Source organism: Calypte anna, chromosome 28, assembly GCF_003957555.1.
Source record: "Calypte anna isolate BGI_N300 chromosome 28, bCalAnn1_v1.p, whole genome shotgun sequence".
Lineage (NCBI taxonomy): Eukaryota > Metazoa > Chordata > Aves > Apodiformes > Trochilidae > Calypte > Calypte anna.
Genome location: NC_044273.1, coordinates 1210434 through 1225623, shown reverse-complemented (window position 1 = coordinate 1225623; position 15190 = coordinate 1210434). Strand labels below are relative to the sequence as shown.

Sequence of the window (15190 nt, the reverse complement as noted above, 5' to 3'; positions counted from 1 at the left end):
TTTATCCTTGCTAGGGGGATAATGTTTCCAGAGACCTGACATAAGTGAGGGCTGCAGAAGGGCTGAGTTAAATTTAACTGCCTGGCAGTCAGCAAGCATGGAGTCCACACAAGAACCAGAGGAGCTGGAACCTCAGACAGAAATTATTGCAGACACAACTCTTGAGATTGGAGAGAGACTCTTCCAGGTCAGCCGTAGGGTGCTTTCAGTCCACAGTCGTTACTTTGAAGCCATGTTTTTTGGGGGGGCAAGAGAAAGCTCTGAGCACCACGTTGTCATTAGAGGGATTGACCCAGTGCCTTTCCAGGCCCTCCTCGAGTTCACTCGCACGGCCCAAGTGCTTATAGGTCAAGAAAATGTGACCAGCTTACTGGAAACAGCTGATTTTTTCCAGTTTGAGAGGGTGAAACTGTTGTGTGAGAAATTTCTGGAGAGAGAACTGCATGTTTCCAACTGCCTGGGCCTGATGCTTTACTCCCAGCAATTTGCCTTTGTGGAGCTCTATGTGGTTGCTCTGAACGTGGCTCTCACACACTGGGGGGATGTGATGTGCCAGGAAGAATTTAAGGCACTCCCCAAAGAAATACTGATGCAGCTCCTAAAAAGTGACGACCTCTTTGTTTCACGGGAAGATGTGGTTTTTGACAGCATTATGAGGTGGACGATGGAGGACCCAGCAACAAGAGAGGAAGACTTTCTGGATTTGATGGGTGAAGTCAGGGTCACTTTTCTGAGCCTGTTCTTCCTCGATGCCTTGGTGAAACGCAGCAAGCGTTCTGGAGAGACTGATACCTTTTCCAGACTAATAAAGAAGTTAGACAGCTGTCCTCCACCCAGCTGGCAGAACATGGAGATGTGTCCTTATGCTAGCCGGAGCTACGACACCTTGTATGTCCTGGGAGGAAAGCATGACAAGGAAGAGCAAGAATTATTTCTCTTCCAACCTAGGATGGGGACCTGGCAAGCTTGTTCTCCCCTGCAGCGCAGGAACCTCACCCAGTATGCAGTGGCAGCCGTCGGTAACTTCCAGAAAAGTGGAAATGAGCAAATGCAAAGTGAAGTTGAGGCTTCCACACCCAATTGCAGGGAGTTCTGCTCCTTCTGTAAAGCTGCTGTTGTTCAGCGGTGCTTAAACCTCACTCATCTTTGTGTCTATAGTTGTTCAAACAGTTATTTTGTTTTCCTTAGTCCTGGGAGAATGTTAGGCAAGGCTGAATATTTCTTTTCATAGAGCAGAAAGTGTTCAAGCCTGTGCCTTAGCTTTATCTGTGATCAGTCTAAGGACTTCACTGTAAGCAGCCATTTGGTTTTTTGGCCTTCTTTTCCATGGTTGTGTTGACAAATGGTAACTTCTGAGGTTTAGTTGCTGTTCAGTTAAATTTGCCCATGGATGTTGTGAAATCTTCATGCTTGGAGACTTTCAAGCCAGCTCCATACTCTGGTTCCCCTTACTGAGTGGTGGTGATTGTCCCGTTTCAGGTGGGAATTTGGACATGAGAGGTTCTTTCCAACCAGTGTTTTTATCAGTCTGTTCAGGAGTGGGAGCAGACCAGGAGGAGTTTACTGTGTTCTGTAGACCCAACATAGCTGTGCAGATGAGGAATCAAATCCTGCAAACTGATACAAAGAGCAGGAATTCCCTCTGCTCATCTTCCACCTCACCAGTACAGCCCAAGGAGAAATGAGAACCTTGGTCCTCAGGAGGAATTTTCAGCCTCTGTGTGACTGATCCTTTTGTCTGCTTTTTTTTTTCCAGGGAGCTTCCTTTTTGTGACAGGAGGATATTTTCGTGATGAGTTTGTGTGGTACAGTGTGGATTGGGTGCTTATCTACAATTGCTTGGACAATAACTGGCTGGAAGGACCTGCTATGAAGAAGTCCAGGAACAGCCACTGTGCAGCAGGAGTGGGGCTCTACCTCTATGTCCTTGGAGGGAGCACAGATGAAGGGATAATCCCAGCAGTGGAACGCATGGGATTGATGGACTCAGAATGGGAAAGCATGAATCCTATGGCTCAGCCTGTGGAGAGAGGGGATGCAGTCAGTGTGGGAAGCAGGATCTATGTGGTCTGTGGCCTGGATGAAAACGGCCATGTGTATGATGGAGTACAAAGGCTGAACACAGAGACAGACACCTGGGATGTCATCTCATTCTCCCCGCTTCCAAGGTAAGAATTTTTTGGCACCTCACAGGAGAAGAAAGGTTCCAGTGTTGGTCCTGCTTCAAGAAGAGGTTGGACTGGAGAAATCCAGAAGTCCTGTCCCACCAGGACTGATTCTCTGTTTATGGGACTCTTGGCATGAGGACTAAGGGCTGTTGTGTTTTAGGTCCAGCCAGCAACAACCCAGCATCCCCTCATCCCCTCCCTCCCTCCCTCCCTCCTTCTCCCTCTCCCTCCCTCCGTTCCTCCTTTTCTCCCTCCCTCCATTCCTCCTTTTCTCCCTCCCTTCATTCCTCCTTTTCTCCCTTCCTCCTTGTCTCCCTCTCTCCCAGCACTGTGAGGTAGGGAGGAGAAAATCCAAGTAGAAGCTTGTGACTTGAGACAAGGACAGGGAGGTTTTTACTCACCAGTTGTGGTCGCAGGCAAAACAGACTCAGCTTGGGGGGAAAAAGAAAAGAATTTAATTTATCAGAACAGGAGAAAGAGAAAACAAGACCAGGTCTTAAATACTTCCCCCCACCCCTTCCTTCTTTCCTGGCTTAAATTGCTTCACCCCTGATTTCAGAGAACAGGGAGTGGGATTTTATGGTCACTCCATCACACAGTGTTTGTGTTTTCCCCCTCTCCAAGGCAGGGTCCCTCTGGCAGGGGACATTCCCTCAGGAACCCCTTGGACACGAGTCCCTCCCATGGGGTGCAGTCCCTCAGGAATTGTTGCAGCATGGACTTCCCACAGAGTCACAGCTGCTTTGGGAACAGTCACCTCTCCTGGCCTGGGCTCTCCCAGGGCTGCTGCTCCCTCCACATCTCCTCCACCATCGTCCTCCATGGACTTCAGGGGAGCAGCTGCTGTCTCCCCATGGGATGTAGGGAAAAACATCTGTTCAGGGCACCTTCTCCCTCTCCTTCCTCACCAACCTTGGGATCTTTGCTCTGGCATTGCTCTGGTATTCCTTTTTCCTCCTCTCTTTAGTCTTACCTCCACTCCTTTTCCCCTCTTGAATATGTTAACTGGAAGAGGCCCATCCACTGTCACTGATGGCCTCAACATTAGCCAGAGGTGGGACTGGATATTTTGGAGCTGAGGGAGTTTGTGGCATCTCCCTACAGGAGCCATGCCCAGGGTCTCTCACCCACTACAAAACCTGGCACCACATCCCCCCAGAACACCCCTCTCACAGATGTTTCTCCAAGAGGTGCATCCAGCATCCCCGATGGGCTCAGCCTTGGTCAGAGATGGAGCTGGAATTGGAGCCAGGGCACCTTTTGGCAGCTTCTCTCAGAAGCCATCCCTTGCCCCCCCTTCCCACTACAGACCCCCCCCTCCTGACCCAAAGTGGGGGTCACACTGGGGATTTCAGGGCCCAGATCTTGGTTCTGACCCAGGGTTTCTTCCCTCCCAGGTACGACCTCTGCGTCACAGCCCTGAATGGTGCCCTCTACACTTTTGGAGGGGGAGCTTTTAGGTTTGATGTGGAGACAAATGAATGGAGCAAGGTGGATGAGGAATGCTTGAGCCAGAAGTTCTTCCTGGGCTGCAGCACTGTGAATGGAAGGATTTACCTCCTGGGGCAGAGGAAGGGGAACAGTGCCCTGCCAGTTGTTGTCCTCTTTGATCCCTATGTCAGCACGTGCCAGGTCATGGATAACAAACTCCCTTGTCCCCTGCCTGTCCATGGCTGTGTCACTGTGAGGAGATTTGACACCTGGGCCTGAGTGATGCCAACCTCACCAAAAAGAAAGTCACCTGCTTTACAGCTGGAAAAAAGTTGGGTTATGTCAAGTTTGTTCAATATGTAAAGATGTTCAATATCTGGGAAATTTTTTAATTTTGAAAAGAGATCTGTTCCTTTGTAATGTGGCCTTTTTTTTCTTTTCTACCTGGAAATGAAACCAGTGAAACCTTTGTGTCTGCACTATTGGAAATAGTGCTCAGCATTATGGTGCATAAACTCCTCAGGGGTGATGATAAATAAAGGGCTTTAACCCCCGTGAGTCTTTGTCCTCTGGACACTTGGAAGGGACAGGAAAATCATTGTGTCAGCATTAGAAAATATTCTAACAGTTAAATAATAAATATTCCTAATGTCCAACCTAAATCTCCCCTTTGTCAGACCCCTTGGAAGCATGCTCAAAGCCTGAGTAGAAAACATATTTTAAAGACAGTGTTTGCAGGTTCTGTATATTATTTATGGACCTATAAGTAGATTTATCTGCCCTCCTGAGCCTTTGAGTTAGGAGTGATGTCAGACCTCCAGCAAGTTTCTAAGATTTTCCTACTAACATAAGAGCATATAGTCTAAAAATCTTCAACATCATGCAAATTCTAGGTAAAAAAACAAACAAACAACAACCAAACAAAAATCATCTCTTTGGTTTAGGTGTAATTCATTTTTACATTGACTTTAAGTGTAATGTTCTACTATAAATTCTGAAAATTACATCAGGTACAATACATTACAAGGTGAAAGTCATCCAACCCATGAACTACCCCATTAAAATGTTAGTACTGTTACACTTCCATTTTCGAGTTCTAAAAATGAAACTTTATACAAAGTTATATATTTTTATAGTTAATTATATATATAAAAGTTATTTTTATACAAAATTAATGCATCCCTATGGAAAGTTTCTATTGACACTAAAATATAATTTCTGCTGGCAAAGCATGCATTTGGAAGAGGTTTGGTTGCATTCAATTTTAAGAGCCTTTTCCCTGAGTAAACATTCAGTTAGCAAAATCTTTCAGACACATAAACTATTTTGTGTAATTCTGTTGGCCAGACCTTACCTACAGAAATGGTTTATCCTTCCCTAATTCCTGACCATTCCATGCTATACACCTAAAAACTTATACGTGCCACTTGTGTCTTTCACATGCAAGTCCTTTCCTGAAGTGGCTGGGGATGATTTACAGCATCTGCTGAAATTGCAGTTCAGTGAAATCTTCAGCAGTTGTATTGGATTATTCCATAAATCTCTGGGAAGTTGAGGAGATGACCCCAGCTCTGTGTCAGAACCTCCCCAGCTTCTTCAGCCCCCTCACCCACTGTCTCCCAGGTTGGTAGATCTGTTTTTTCCTGGATAAATGATCACAGACCAGTAGGAAAAGAATATTCCCAACAGGAGAAGTGAAGAAAACCTCTCCTAAAGGGACTTAACTGCTTTGATGAAATTCACTTCCATCTCCACATTGGGTGGTGCCCCAGGCAGAGAAATAAGAAGCCACCTGTGGCCCTGTCTGACCTCTCCTCCCAGGACCTGTTCAGCCTCCTTGTTTTTAGGGTTCTGCCTCTCGGGGTGTTCTGAGCTCTGGGTCACTCTTCAGTCTTTGCCAGATCCTCTGCTTCACTTCTGTCACTTTCCTCGGTGTCACTTCTGGCATCTTTTTTTTTCTGTAGGAGACACAGACAATTCCAACGAGCTGCCAGATCTGTGCCATGTTCTATCTTAGAGGGGATTACTCCCGTTTTTATGGTCAGCACTGCGGGGTTAAACTGGCAGCTAAAATGAGAGTAAGAGCTGTGAGCATGTCCTTAAAGGCAGGGCTGCAAATGTCCCTCCAGGGGGAAGCTGACTTTATGGTTTCACCTTGCTTTTGAACCCTAAAAACGTTCTTGTAATGTGTCCTAAATAAGTTAGTATTTATTCTACATATATCCTGCCTGTTTTCCTGGGCAGTTTATAACTGCTGAAGCTGGGCAGGTCAGCAGATGGACTGGTTGCCACGTTTTACAAGCATCTGCCCAGCTGATGAGAGTCTGGTCAATCATTTTCTCCAGAAAAACTGTTTTTTTTCTTTTTAATTTAGCTTCCATGAAGGGGTAGTTCAAAGTAAGCAGAAGGCATAACCCCAGTAGTGTGATGGGCATTTCTCTGGCCACAGATCCCCAAAATCTTCATAAATCCACACAGAGGCTACCAAGATGCCATCTGCAAGGCAGGCCAGGGAACTGCCACCTCTGATGCCAAAGTTCCTTCCAGTGATCCTTGTACAAACTGCCAGGCATCAAAAGCCTGTTAAATGCACCCAAAACTCAGAGGTGCAAACACACAGTCTTAACCTGATTGCTCCTGCAATTACTCCACTTGAAGCATCCTAATAAGTACCCACTGCCCCAACCTGCCCACTGAGGAGCTATGAGGCAGTGGGGACAAAGGACCATGGGTGGCTCCTGTGTCACTGGGACACAGCTGCAAACTGGAAGTGAGCAAAGCCACCTAAAAAACCCCCAGCAGGTGACTTCAGAAGCTTCTGAGCTGTTTGTTGGACAGTCCTGTTCCACCCTTCCCATCCCTAGAGTCACCCTGGATCTCATGGTCTCTTCCTGAGTAGAAGGGACAAAACATCTCCTACCTGACCCCGGAGGATGACACCGACGATCATCTGAATGATGAGATAAGACCAGAAGATGTGTAACAACTGCAGGATCATCAGGAAAATGTTTATCAGACAGGTTATGAAGAACAACTGAAATTTTGTCACAAAGTAATAATATGTGCTGTGGGAAAGAGGGAGAGACAATCAGAATCCTTTTTCTTTATCTTTTCTTAGATCCCTCCCTTCCAGTTGGATTAATCTTTGAGCTCCACCTGTATTGTACTCTTCCCTGCATTTCCTCCCCTCAGCACTGGGGAAGCTCACATGGTGCCTAACACTGATGTTCAAAGAACATTAAAATGTAACTCACATTAATGGGAAGATGAGAAGCCTGGAGATGATGAAAACCACAGCAAAAACAAGAAAGACTGCTTCACAGACCCCCTTCCACTTCATGTAATGGAGCATCTTGGCAAGCTGCAAGAGAGACAAATCACCAGGATTACCACGTGCTCTTCAAGGAGATGGAGGGGACATGGGTCACCTCACATCCTGTAAGGATTACCAGGCTTGTGGGTGTCTGTCCCAGTCCCTGTGTCCCCAGTCCCCTAACACAGGAGCAGTAAATCTGATACTGAAGTGCATTAACTCTACAGGACACGTGGCCCACCACATCTGCACAGGGAATGGAGTTAGGAACTCAGTTCCCACTGCTTCCCACAGACCTTTTGGGGTAACTCACCTCTAAAATATAATCAGAGGCATCATGGACCACCATGACTATCACCCCAAAGCGGGTCAGGTTGGCACAGTAGGAGACAAAGATCAGGGTGATGGTGGCAATGTGGTGGATGATCTGTTCCTTAAAGTCCTCACAGGAGAAGAGAGAACATGTGTTAGTTTTCCCTTTATTTGGCAGCATCTCTTTCTGGATGTTGCTGCCTCATAGGGAGCCAAAAACCTCCATCAAGCATCATTGCTACACTCTGTGGACTCTGAGGTCCTGCACAACCCCAAGAAGAATGAGCAGCTTGCTGTCCAGATTATGGGCACCTGGATAAATACCAGTGAAATACACATGGGTGCAGGCATGCTAGAAGACAGATTTTACCCATTTCTCATAAATCTTTCCAAAGTTCTTTCCTCAACACTCCATCTTGTCTTCCCAGGCCCCTCCCCTGTGTGTTGAGAAGTTTTTTGTCCTGACAGTGATTTTTGTCATGACAGTAGATTGCCTGTGGCTTGGGGCAGGTCCTGTCCACCATCCCTAAGAGAGGCAGCTCTTCAGCTTCCTTGTGCTGCCCATGGAGATGGAGCCATGGAAATATTCTGGGGATACTGCAGGTGGGGAATGTGCCTTCTCACATGCCTCATGGGAAGAGAGGAGGACTTGCTGAGGAGTTTATGCCTGCATGGACAAACTTGTCTGTGCAAAAAGGCAAAATTTGGGTAGGAGATGACTCTTGGGTGGTCTGGGAAGGGCTTGGGAAGGGCAGCTCTGGCTTTGGATCTGGCCCAGGGAGCATCAGTGCCAGGCAGAGGATTCCTGCTTTTCAAGGAAGCACTGCAGGTGTCCAATAACTGACCTGTCTGCAAAGCCTGTTGCACACCTGGTGATTTTAATACGTTTTCCAAGGGTCCTCTGGGACCTGGGCCACACTTGGTGAGAGCTGTGCAGAGCCCATCTCTGGGGGAAAAAGTGAAGTTTTCTGAGGAGAGATGGAGCCATCAGACAACAGGATGGGTTGTGCAGCTGAAGGGCAGAGCTCTGGGCAGTCTCTGCTGCAGAACCAGGTGAGGGCAGAGGTGGATCCACAGGCATTCACCCCGTCCTCTCCTGCAGAAGCCCCATGGATACCTACAGGATCCTTCTCACAGCCCTCTAGGGTGGGCAGCACCTCAGAGCAGAGCTGGGAAGGGCCATGACCCCATGGCCACCCAGCAGATGTCCCTGGGCCAGGTATGGGGACACCACATCAACCCCAGCATCTCACTTGCACACCAGTGGGACTCAGTGCAAGGGAGCTCCTGTGCTCCAGGGTCTCCCAAGCATCCTGCAGGCTTTGTCCCTTCCATCCTGGGGAGCTGGGAAGGGGAAGGGACAGGGGCTGACCAAGACAGGGGTCATGGTTGTGCTGCTGTCACTTACCTTCCTCTTCACATCAAAGGGCAGGGTTGCCACCAGTGAGCAGTAGAAGGAGAGCTCCAGCAGGTAGAACCATCCCAGTGCAGGCAGGAGAGGCTGTGGGACAAGCAAGAGACAGCATCAGAGCTCTGCCTAGACCTGAGGGGGGGGGAGAGGGGAAAGAAAGGGTCTTCAATCCACATCTGGGACAGCAGGGTTTAGTCAGAGCTCAATTTTTCCTGGTCCCCATGACTGAACAATTTGCTGAGGCACTGCCAGACTTGGTCCAAAGATAGGACCAGCTCTGGTCAGTCTGCAAAGGGACTGGAGGGACTGGGGGGGAAGGACCCCCCTGCCTTGAGAGGCCAAGCAAGGGACCCTTTTGTGACCCCACACACTGAGCTGCTTTCAGCCAGGTTTGGGTTCCAGAGATGCATGTTCAGGGCAGTCTGTTCTCCTGTGGAGCTTCTCAAGACGCCAGATCCAAGCTGCTCACCACAGTGCAAGGATAAGAGACAGCAGACAGAAGGTAAAATGAGAGGGGGTGGAAGGAGAAACTTTTTTACCTTGAGGGAATTCAATCAGCAGAATAGGTTGCCCAGAGAAATCATGCTCCCTACATCCTTGAAAGTTTTGAAAACTGGAGAAAGCCCTGAGCAAACTGGTCTGATATTGCAGCTGAGTGCTGCGAGCAGGAGACCTCCAGGTCCCCCTTACACTATGAATTATTCCATGATTCCATGTACTTGATGCTCACCTGTTGTGGGAATCTCAGCCAGCACACAGTGTGGTCCCAAAACCAGGGCTTCTGTGCAGAGAGAAGGCAGCAATAAGAACACATAACCCTTTATAGACCTGGAATGACCACATCAAGAAGCACTTCAAGAAGTCAGTGTGTCAGTGGAAAAAACGACTGAAAAAGTGGATGAGCAAATGCATTTCTCATTAGTGAATACACAGGATGTCACCTGGAAGGTCCTGAGATGGAGTGGGCAGCAGCCACAGCCAGGACAAGGGCTGGGCATGGGTACCAGTAGAGAATCTGAGACAAAGACATCACCTTGGTGACACCACTGCCACCCAGCCAGGGCCACTTGGGAAAGGGGAGGAGTGTTCTGCTGGATCAGGATTGGGGATGGTTCTGCTCCATGCCCCTGAATTTGTCCTTTGGCTTTGGACCTATAGTCATGGCCACACTGGATCTTAGGGTGGACTCTCTGAAATAATCATTTCACTTCATTTGAAATAATAATTTCCCTTCATTTGCCATGAAGGAGCAATCCTTGGAAGGTGTCACTGCCCAGCATCACCCTGCTCAGGTACTTACATCATACAGGAGAGCCAGGCCAGAGAAGAATGAGGTGAAATAGAATGTAAATCTCCAGCTAAAAGAAGAAAAAAACCCAAGGAATTAAGACTTGGAAAAGCTCCCCACTGCAGACCCCTCAGGGGAATCTGTCCTTGTTGGCTCAGGGATTTGCAGAACCTCAGCTCAGTTGGCAGAGGAGCCATGAAGGGCTCAGGTACCACTCGGGTAAATCTGAGCATCACTCAGGTTCTGCTCTGCTCCAGCTGAAATTCCTGGTGTGTTCCAGCCCTGCTCAGGAGGCAGCCCTGACCTCTGAGATGCCTCTGCTTCTCTCCTTTTGGGATGTTGGAGTTTGTAGAGCACCCAATGCAAACGCTGACTCAGCACAGCCTGGGGAAGGCACTTTCATTTTCCTGGCTTTTTATCAGTGTCCTCAGAAATGCTGCCATCTGGAGCCCTGAATGAGCTCACAGGAGGAGAATAATTTTTAAAAAGCATAACAGGATTCAAGCACTGAGCACCTTATTTTTCAGAGCAGGAGGGAGAGTAGAACCCCCAGTCTGAGGACCAGAGTTCTTTTGACTGAGATACTTTATGGCTCCTCTTTCCATTCTGACTCCCTGAGTTACTGAGATGCAGGAAAATTTTGTGTGAGAGAGCAGAAAAGGAACACTATGAAGAATTTGGTGCTTTCTGGTGTTTTTTGTTTTTTTTCCTCCCCCTGTTCATGGCTTGCACTGCCTCCTAACTGCACTGCCTGGCCTTATTTTATGCCCAATGGTTTGTGCAGAGGATATTGTAAAATTTAAATTTTGTCTCAAGATCTACTTGAAAAGAAGTCTGACCCATTCTGCAAATTCCCCAGCAGCTGGAATTGCATCTGATCTGCACCATGGCCAGTGGACTCTTTTCAGGCAACTTGAACTTTTCCAAGTGGGAAGGAAGGGTGAAGGTGCTGAGTGGTGGCTCTGGGGATGGGACAGAGCAGGGGATGGGGATGCTGAGCAGAATTCCCCATCAACTCTGCTGGCCCCACTCACCTGGCCTCACAGAATTTCTTCATCACCCTGGGTCGGTCCTGGGCCCGACGGTGCCGGAACCAGGTCTGCACCTTTTTGACTGGGAGGTCACTTTGCTTGGCCAGTGAAATCAGATCCTCCTGGAAAATGAAGCAGGGAAGCAGGACTCAGCCTTCCTAGGGCTGGCTGTCCCCGTGGGTATCCCGTGGGTCCCCCCGAGAACATCTTTCTCTGAAAAAAAGATTATAGCAGCTTTATTTTGCATTTCTGAAATCCCAAATTGCTTTGGCAATTTGAAAACCCCAGTTCAGGAATATCCAAATGCAGGCTCAGAAGTCAGCACAGGCTCTGCCTGGTTAAGTGTTGGCAGCTCTACACAATGGGGCTCAATGTCTTTGCTATAAAAATTTAAATACTTTTTTTTTTCCACCTCCGATGAAGTTTTGACTGCTAATTATCAGCTACAGATAGAAAACTTGAAGATAAAAGAAGATTTAGCTTGTGACAATGAAGAAAGAAGAAAATAGTTCACTCAGTAATGTCAGAAAAAAAAATCAGCTGTTTGAGTGACTGCACATTCCAGGCTCAAAAGCATCATTCCAGACATGCTCTGCTTTATGGTTCCCAAGAAAACTGCTTCACCTTAAGCTTTCTAAACTGCTTAAAACAAAATGTAAAAATGAGCTTATGAGCATTTTAAAATCAATTTGACAAATCTTCAAACTAATCCAACTCAAAAAATATTTTTAAAAATTCATTCAGCAGTGAGACAGATGATCTGGGCCCAAAGAGTTGTGGTGGATGGAGTTCAGTCCAGTTGGGGTCTGGTCCCCAGTGGTGACCTCCAGGGCTCCTCACCAGGGCCCATTCTGGTTCGTATCCCCATCAGTGACCTGGATGAGGGGCTCGAGGGCACCCTCAGCCACCCTGCAGCTGGCACTGAGTTGGGTGGGAGTTTTCCTGAGGGCTGGAAGTTCTGCAGAGGGACCTGGATCCATGGGATGGGGCCAACTGCATGAAGTTCTTCTGGCTCTCTGCACCCCCCTAGAGGAGGTGGTGAAGAGGAGGGGATTATTCTGTTAATGAAGTCACAAGGGATGGGACAAGAGGTTGTGGCCTCAAGTTGTGCCAGGGGAGGTTTAGGTTGGATATTGAGAAGAGTTTCTTCACTGAAGAGGTTATCAGAGCGGCGGTGGAGTCACCATCCCTGGAAGGGATATTCCTGCTTAGGGAGATGGTTTAGTTAAGGATTTATCAGTGTTAATTTAATGATTGGACTCAATAAGCTCAAAGGTCTTTCCCAATCAAGGTAATCCTGTGATGCTGAGATTCCTGCTTCTGGATCTTCCTCCCTGGGAAGGAGGGGTAAGGTAAGGTAAGGTTGTCCAGAGCATGTGGAGAGGAAGTTGCAGCAATTTAGATTCCAATGAGGTTTGTGATTACAGCTTTTGATCAGTTCTAGCACAAATGCTGTGTTCTGTGAGGAGAACACAGGTGATTCACCTTGGAAGAACATTCTTTTTTGTCTCCTGTGGTATGACTATTTTTTCCCTTCAAAACACACTGTGATAAGTTTAGCAGGCAGCAGATGGGGGGCCAGGTGCTTTGTTTCCTTGCTTTAATGTGCTCTTTCCCAACCAAAAACCTACAAACAAAACCAAGACTATCTTCTAGTCGGCCACCCAAGCTGGGGTGGCCCATGGGACTGCTTTGGGTGGGCTGCAGCACAGACACTGCTGCTGGCTGGGCTTGAAGGACACTGGGACACAGGGACATTGGGACACTGGGACATGGGGACACTGGGACACGGGGACACTCACCTCCTTTGGAGTCTTGCCCAGCAGAACGTAGAAACCTTCCAGAGTAGCATTGGGCTGAACTTTGGGCCTCATCTTGTCACTCACACCCAACCACCTGCCCAAGGGCAGAGCTACGGTTCTGCAAGAGGAAGAAGAGGATGTGTGTACACCCAGCAAGTCCTGACAACACCTTGTCCTGTACACGGCTGTACAGGGACCCACTTGGGCTCACACACAGCCCAAGAGGTCCTGTGCTACCCACACCCAGCCCAAGGGACCCAGCCCTGCTCCAGGGGCAGACCTGGAGCCCATCACCTCTGCCAGATCTGCCTCTTGCTTGAGAGTGATGCAACAGCTCCAAAGCAAAGGTGAGGGAGGAGGGATGTGCATTGGAGACATCAACCATGACTACAAAATAAACAACAATTCATTCTGCTGCCCAGGCCCCAGGATTTCTGCATTTCTCTGGGTTGGATTCCATGCTGATCCCCTTTACAACCTTCCCAAGCAGCCCAGATCGTGCCATGGAAGGAGCCAGCAAGTGTCTGGGTGTCTCATGTCCTCTGTGCCCAGGGCTCCTGACCACAAGGAGAGGCTGGATCCACGGGGATGCACTGATTCCTGCAGGAAACCACAGGAAGGCTCTAGTGGGAGGCACTGGACTCTAAAATCTTATTACTTCTGGGAAGCCAGGCAAGTGCAGCATCTCTGAGGGAAGCCCTAATGACCCCAGAGTTACTTCTGGCCCCTGCCAGCCCCACATTCTCATGCCCAGAGCTCAGAATCCACCTCCTTTCGTGGACCTGCCTCATTTCCACACGTGTAACCACTGGAGATGCTGTTGAGTCTTGGGACTCCTGTGGGGTTTCCCTTCCCTCAGCTCCCAGCTGGAGCACTGCAGTGCATCCCCCTGAGAGAATTGGGCACCAGGGCAAAGAGCTGCCAGGCAAAGGCCATACAGCCCAGACAGCAGAGTCAGTATTCCTGGGGACAATCCCCTGTCCACTTTGGAGTGGCCAGGAAGCAGGAAAGGATTAGTCTGGAATGACCCTGCCAGGTTTGCTGCACTCACCTTTCAAAGATGCATCGGGCAATGATCAAGAGCAGAGCACCAGGGATGCTGAGCAGGAGGTCCTGAGGCTGGGGGTAGTGTGTGTCTGCAGACTCCTTCATGTCTTCCCAGGTAGCTCCAGGTGGCAGCCAGTATTCATGGTGCCAGAACCCCTCTGAGAGTCCCATCCTGGGACGGGAGGCAGAGGCTCTGGGACTCAGCAGTCAGGAAGCAGCAAGGTGTAAAACTCACTCCAAAATTCCCAGCTCAACTCCTTCTCCTTCCTGCTCCCCACCTCCCACTCAGTCCCATGAGGAAGATTTCAGCAGCATCACTTGTTCTGACCTGCCTGTGAGCTGGGAGGTGAGGTAAGATGCCCTAGTGAAAGAAAGTAATGTAATGGGTGTCAGGGAGGAGGCTGCTCTCAATGCCACTCTGCTGCACACCTGACTGAGCTTCTCACCTGGCGACAGCAACATCAGGGTTCTAACACCCTCATTTTCCCTCTTTCTACAGCCTTCTCCTTCCCAGGCTCAACACCTGGCAGAGGGTGTGGATGGGGATCCCAGGACAGACTGAGCACTGACATGAAGATCTGGGCTCCTCAGGGCTCCATCAGTCTCAGTTTTGGTTCCTTCACTTTGCCCAGCAGCATCCCACACCCAATTTGCATTTGGAACCACCAGATACTGAGCACTCAGTGGATAGACTGCTCCCCAGAACTATTCTGAACTGCTAACACTTCCTCATGTGACCCACATTCCTCTCCTCAATATTTCATTTAAATTTTGTGTTTTAGGACTCAGTCCCTCAGTACCACAACCCCTTCTGCAACTGCTTGCAGGCTGCAGTCATCATGAGTAAATTCCATTATCAGCCAATTTTGCCACCTGCCTTTCCTTCCCCCTTTTTGGGGCACCTGCAGCAATACACAGCTGCAAAAAACATCCCTGATGGTCTCTCAGGGTAACCTCAAAAGGATTTCCTTCAGCCTGTGGTGAGGGAACTTTCTGAATGCCTTTGCAAAGTTCTCTCATCCGCAGGTGCTTGCTAACTCCCTGGGATAACTCAAGACATTTCCTCATACACAACCCATGGGGGCTTTTTCCTCTAATATTTATATGTGTTCTCATAAATTCCATCATTTATTACATTTTTTACAACACTGATACAGTTTATACAACTGAATGCTGGATTACAGATGGTTATAGCTCCTCCCATTCCCACTTGGAACCTCCTTAAATTTTTCTGATAACAAGATGATTTGAAAGAAAAAAATGCATTCCACAGTAAGTGTGCCCCTTCTTGTATGAGTTTCCCCTTCACATCTGAGTGACTGTCACCCAGGTTTGAAGGGTTGCTACTCTCAATCTCTGTGCTCTGTAACATTTTCTCATCCATCAG

The 15190-nt window shown here is 48.4% G+C and overlaps 2 protein-coding genes across 2 annotated transcripts; one reads left to right on the top strand and one right to left on the bottom strand.

Annotated features, from left to right (window-relative positions):
* Positions 1-72: 72 nt before the first annotated feature.
* LOC103528259 (kelch-like protein 23) lies at positions 73-4138 on the top strand. Its single transcript, XM_008493562.2, has 3 exons — positions 73-1019; positions 1757-2168; positions 3566-4138. Exons 1-3 carry the CDS (start codon positions 98-100, stop codon positions 3876-3878), a joined length of 1647 nt encoding a protein of 548 aa, XP_008491784.2. The 5' UTR covers positions 73-97; the 3' UTR covers positions 3879-4138.
* A 1341-nt stretch (positions 4139-5479) lies between these two features.
* Positions 5480-13974, bottom strand: LOC103528290 (ceramide synthase 4). Its single transcript, XM_008493593.1, has 10 exons — positions 13808-13974; positions 12757-12874; positions 10958-11076; positions 9936-9993; positions 9366-9416; positions 8633-8725; positions 7226-7354; positions 6854-6960; positions 6520-6664; positions 5480-5557 (listed from the first exon to the last, which is right to left on the bottom strand). The coding sequence occupies exons 1-10, from the start codon at positions 13972-13974 to the stop codon at positions 5480-5482; spliced, it is 1065 nt and encodes a 354-aa protein (XP_008491815.1).
* Between the last annotated feature and the right edge of the window lie 1216 nt (positions 13975-15190).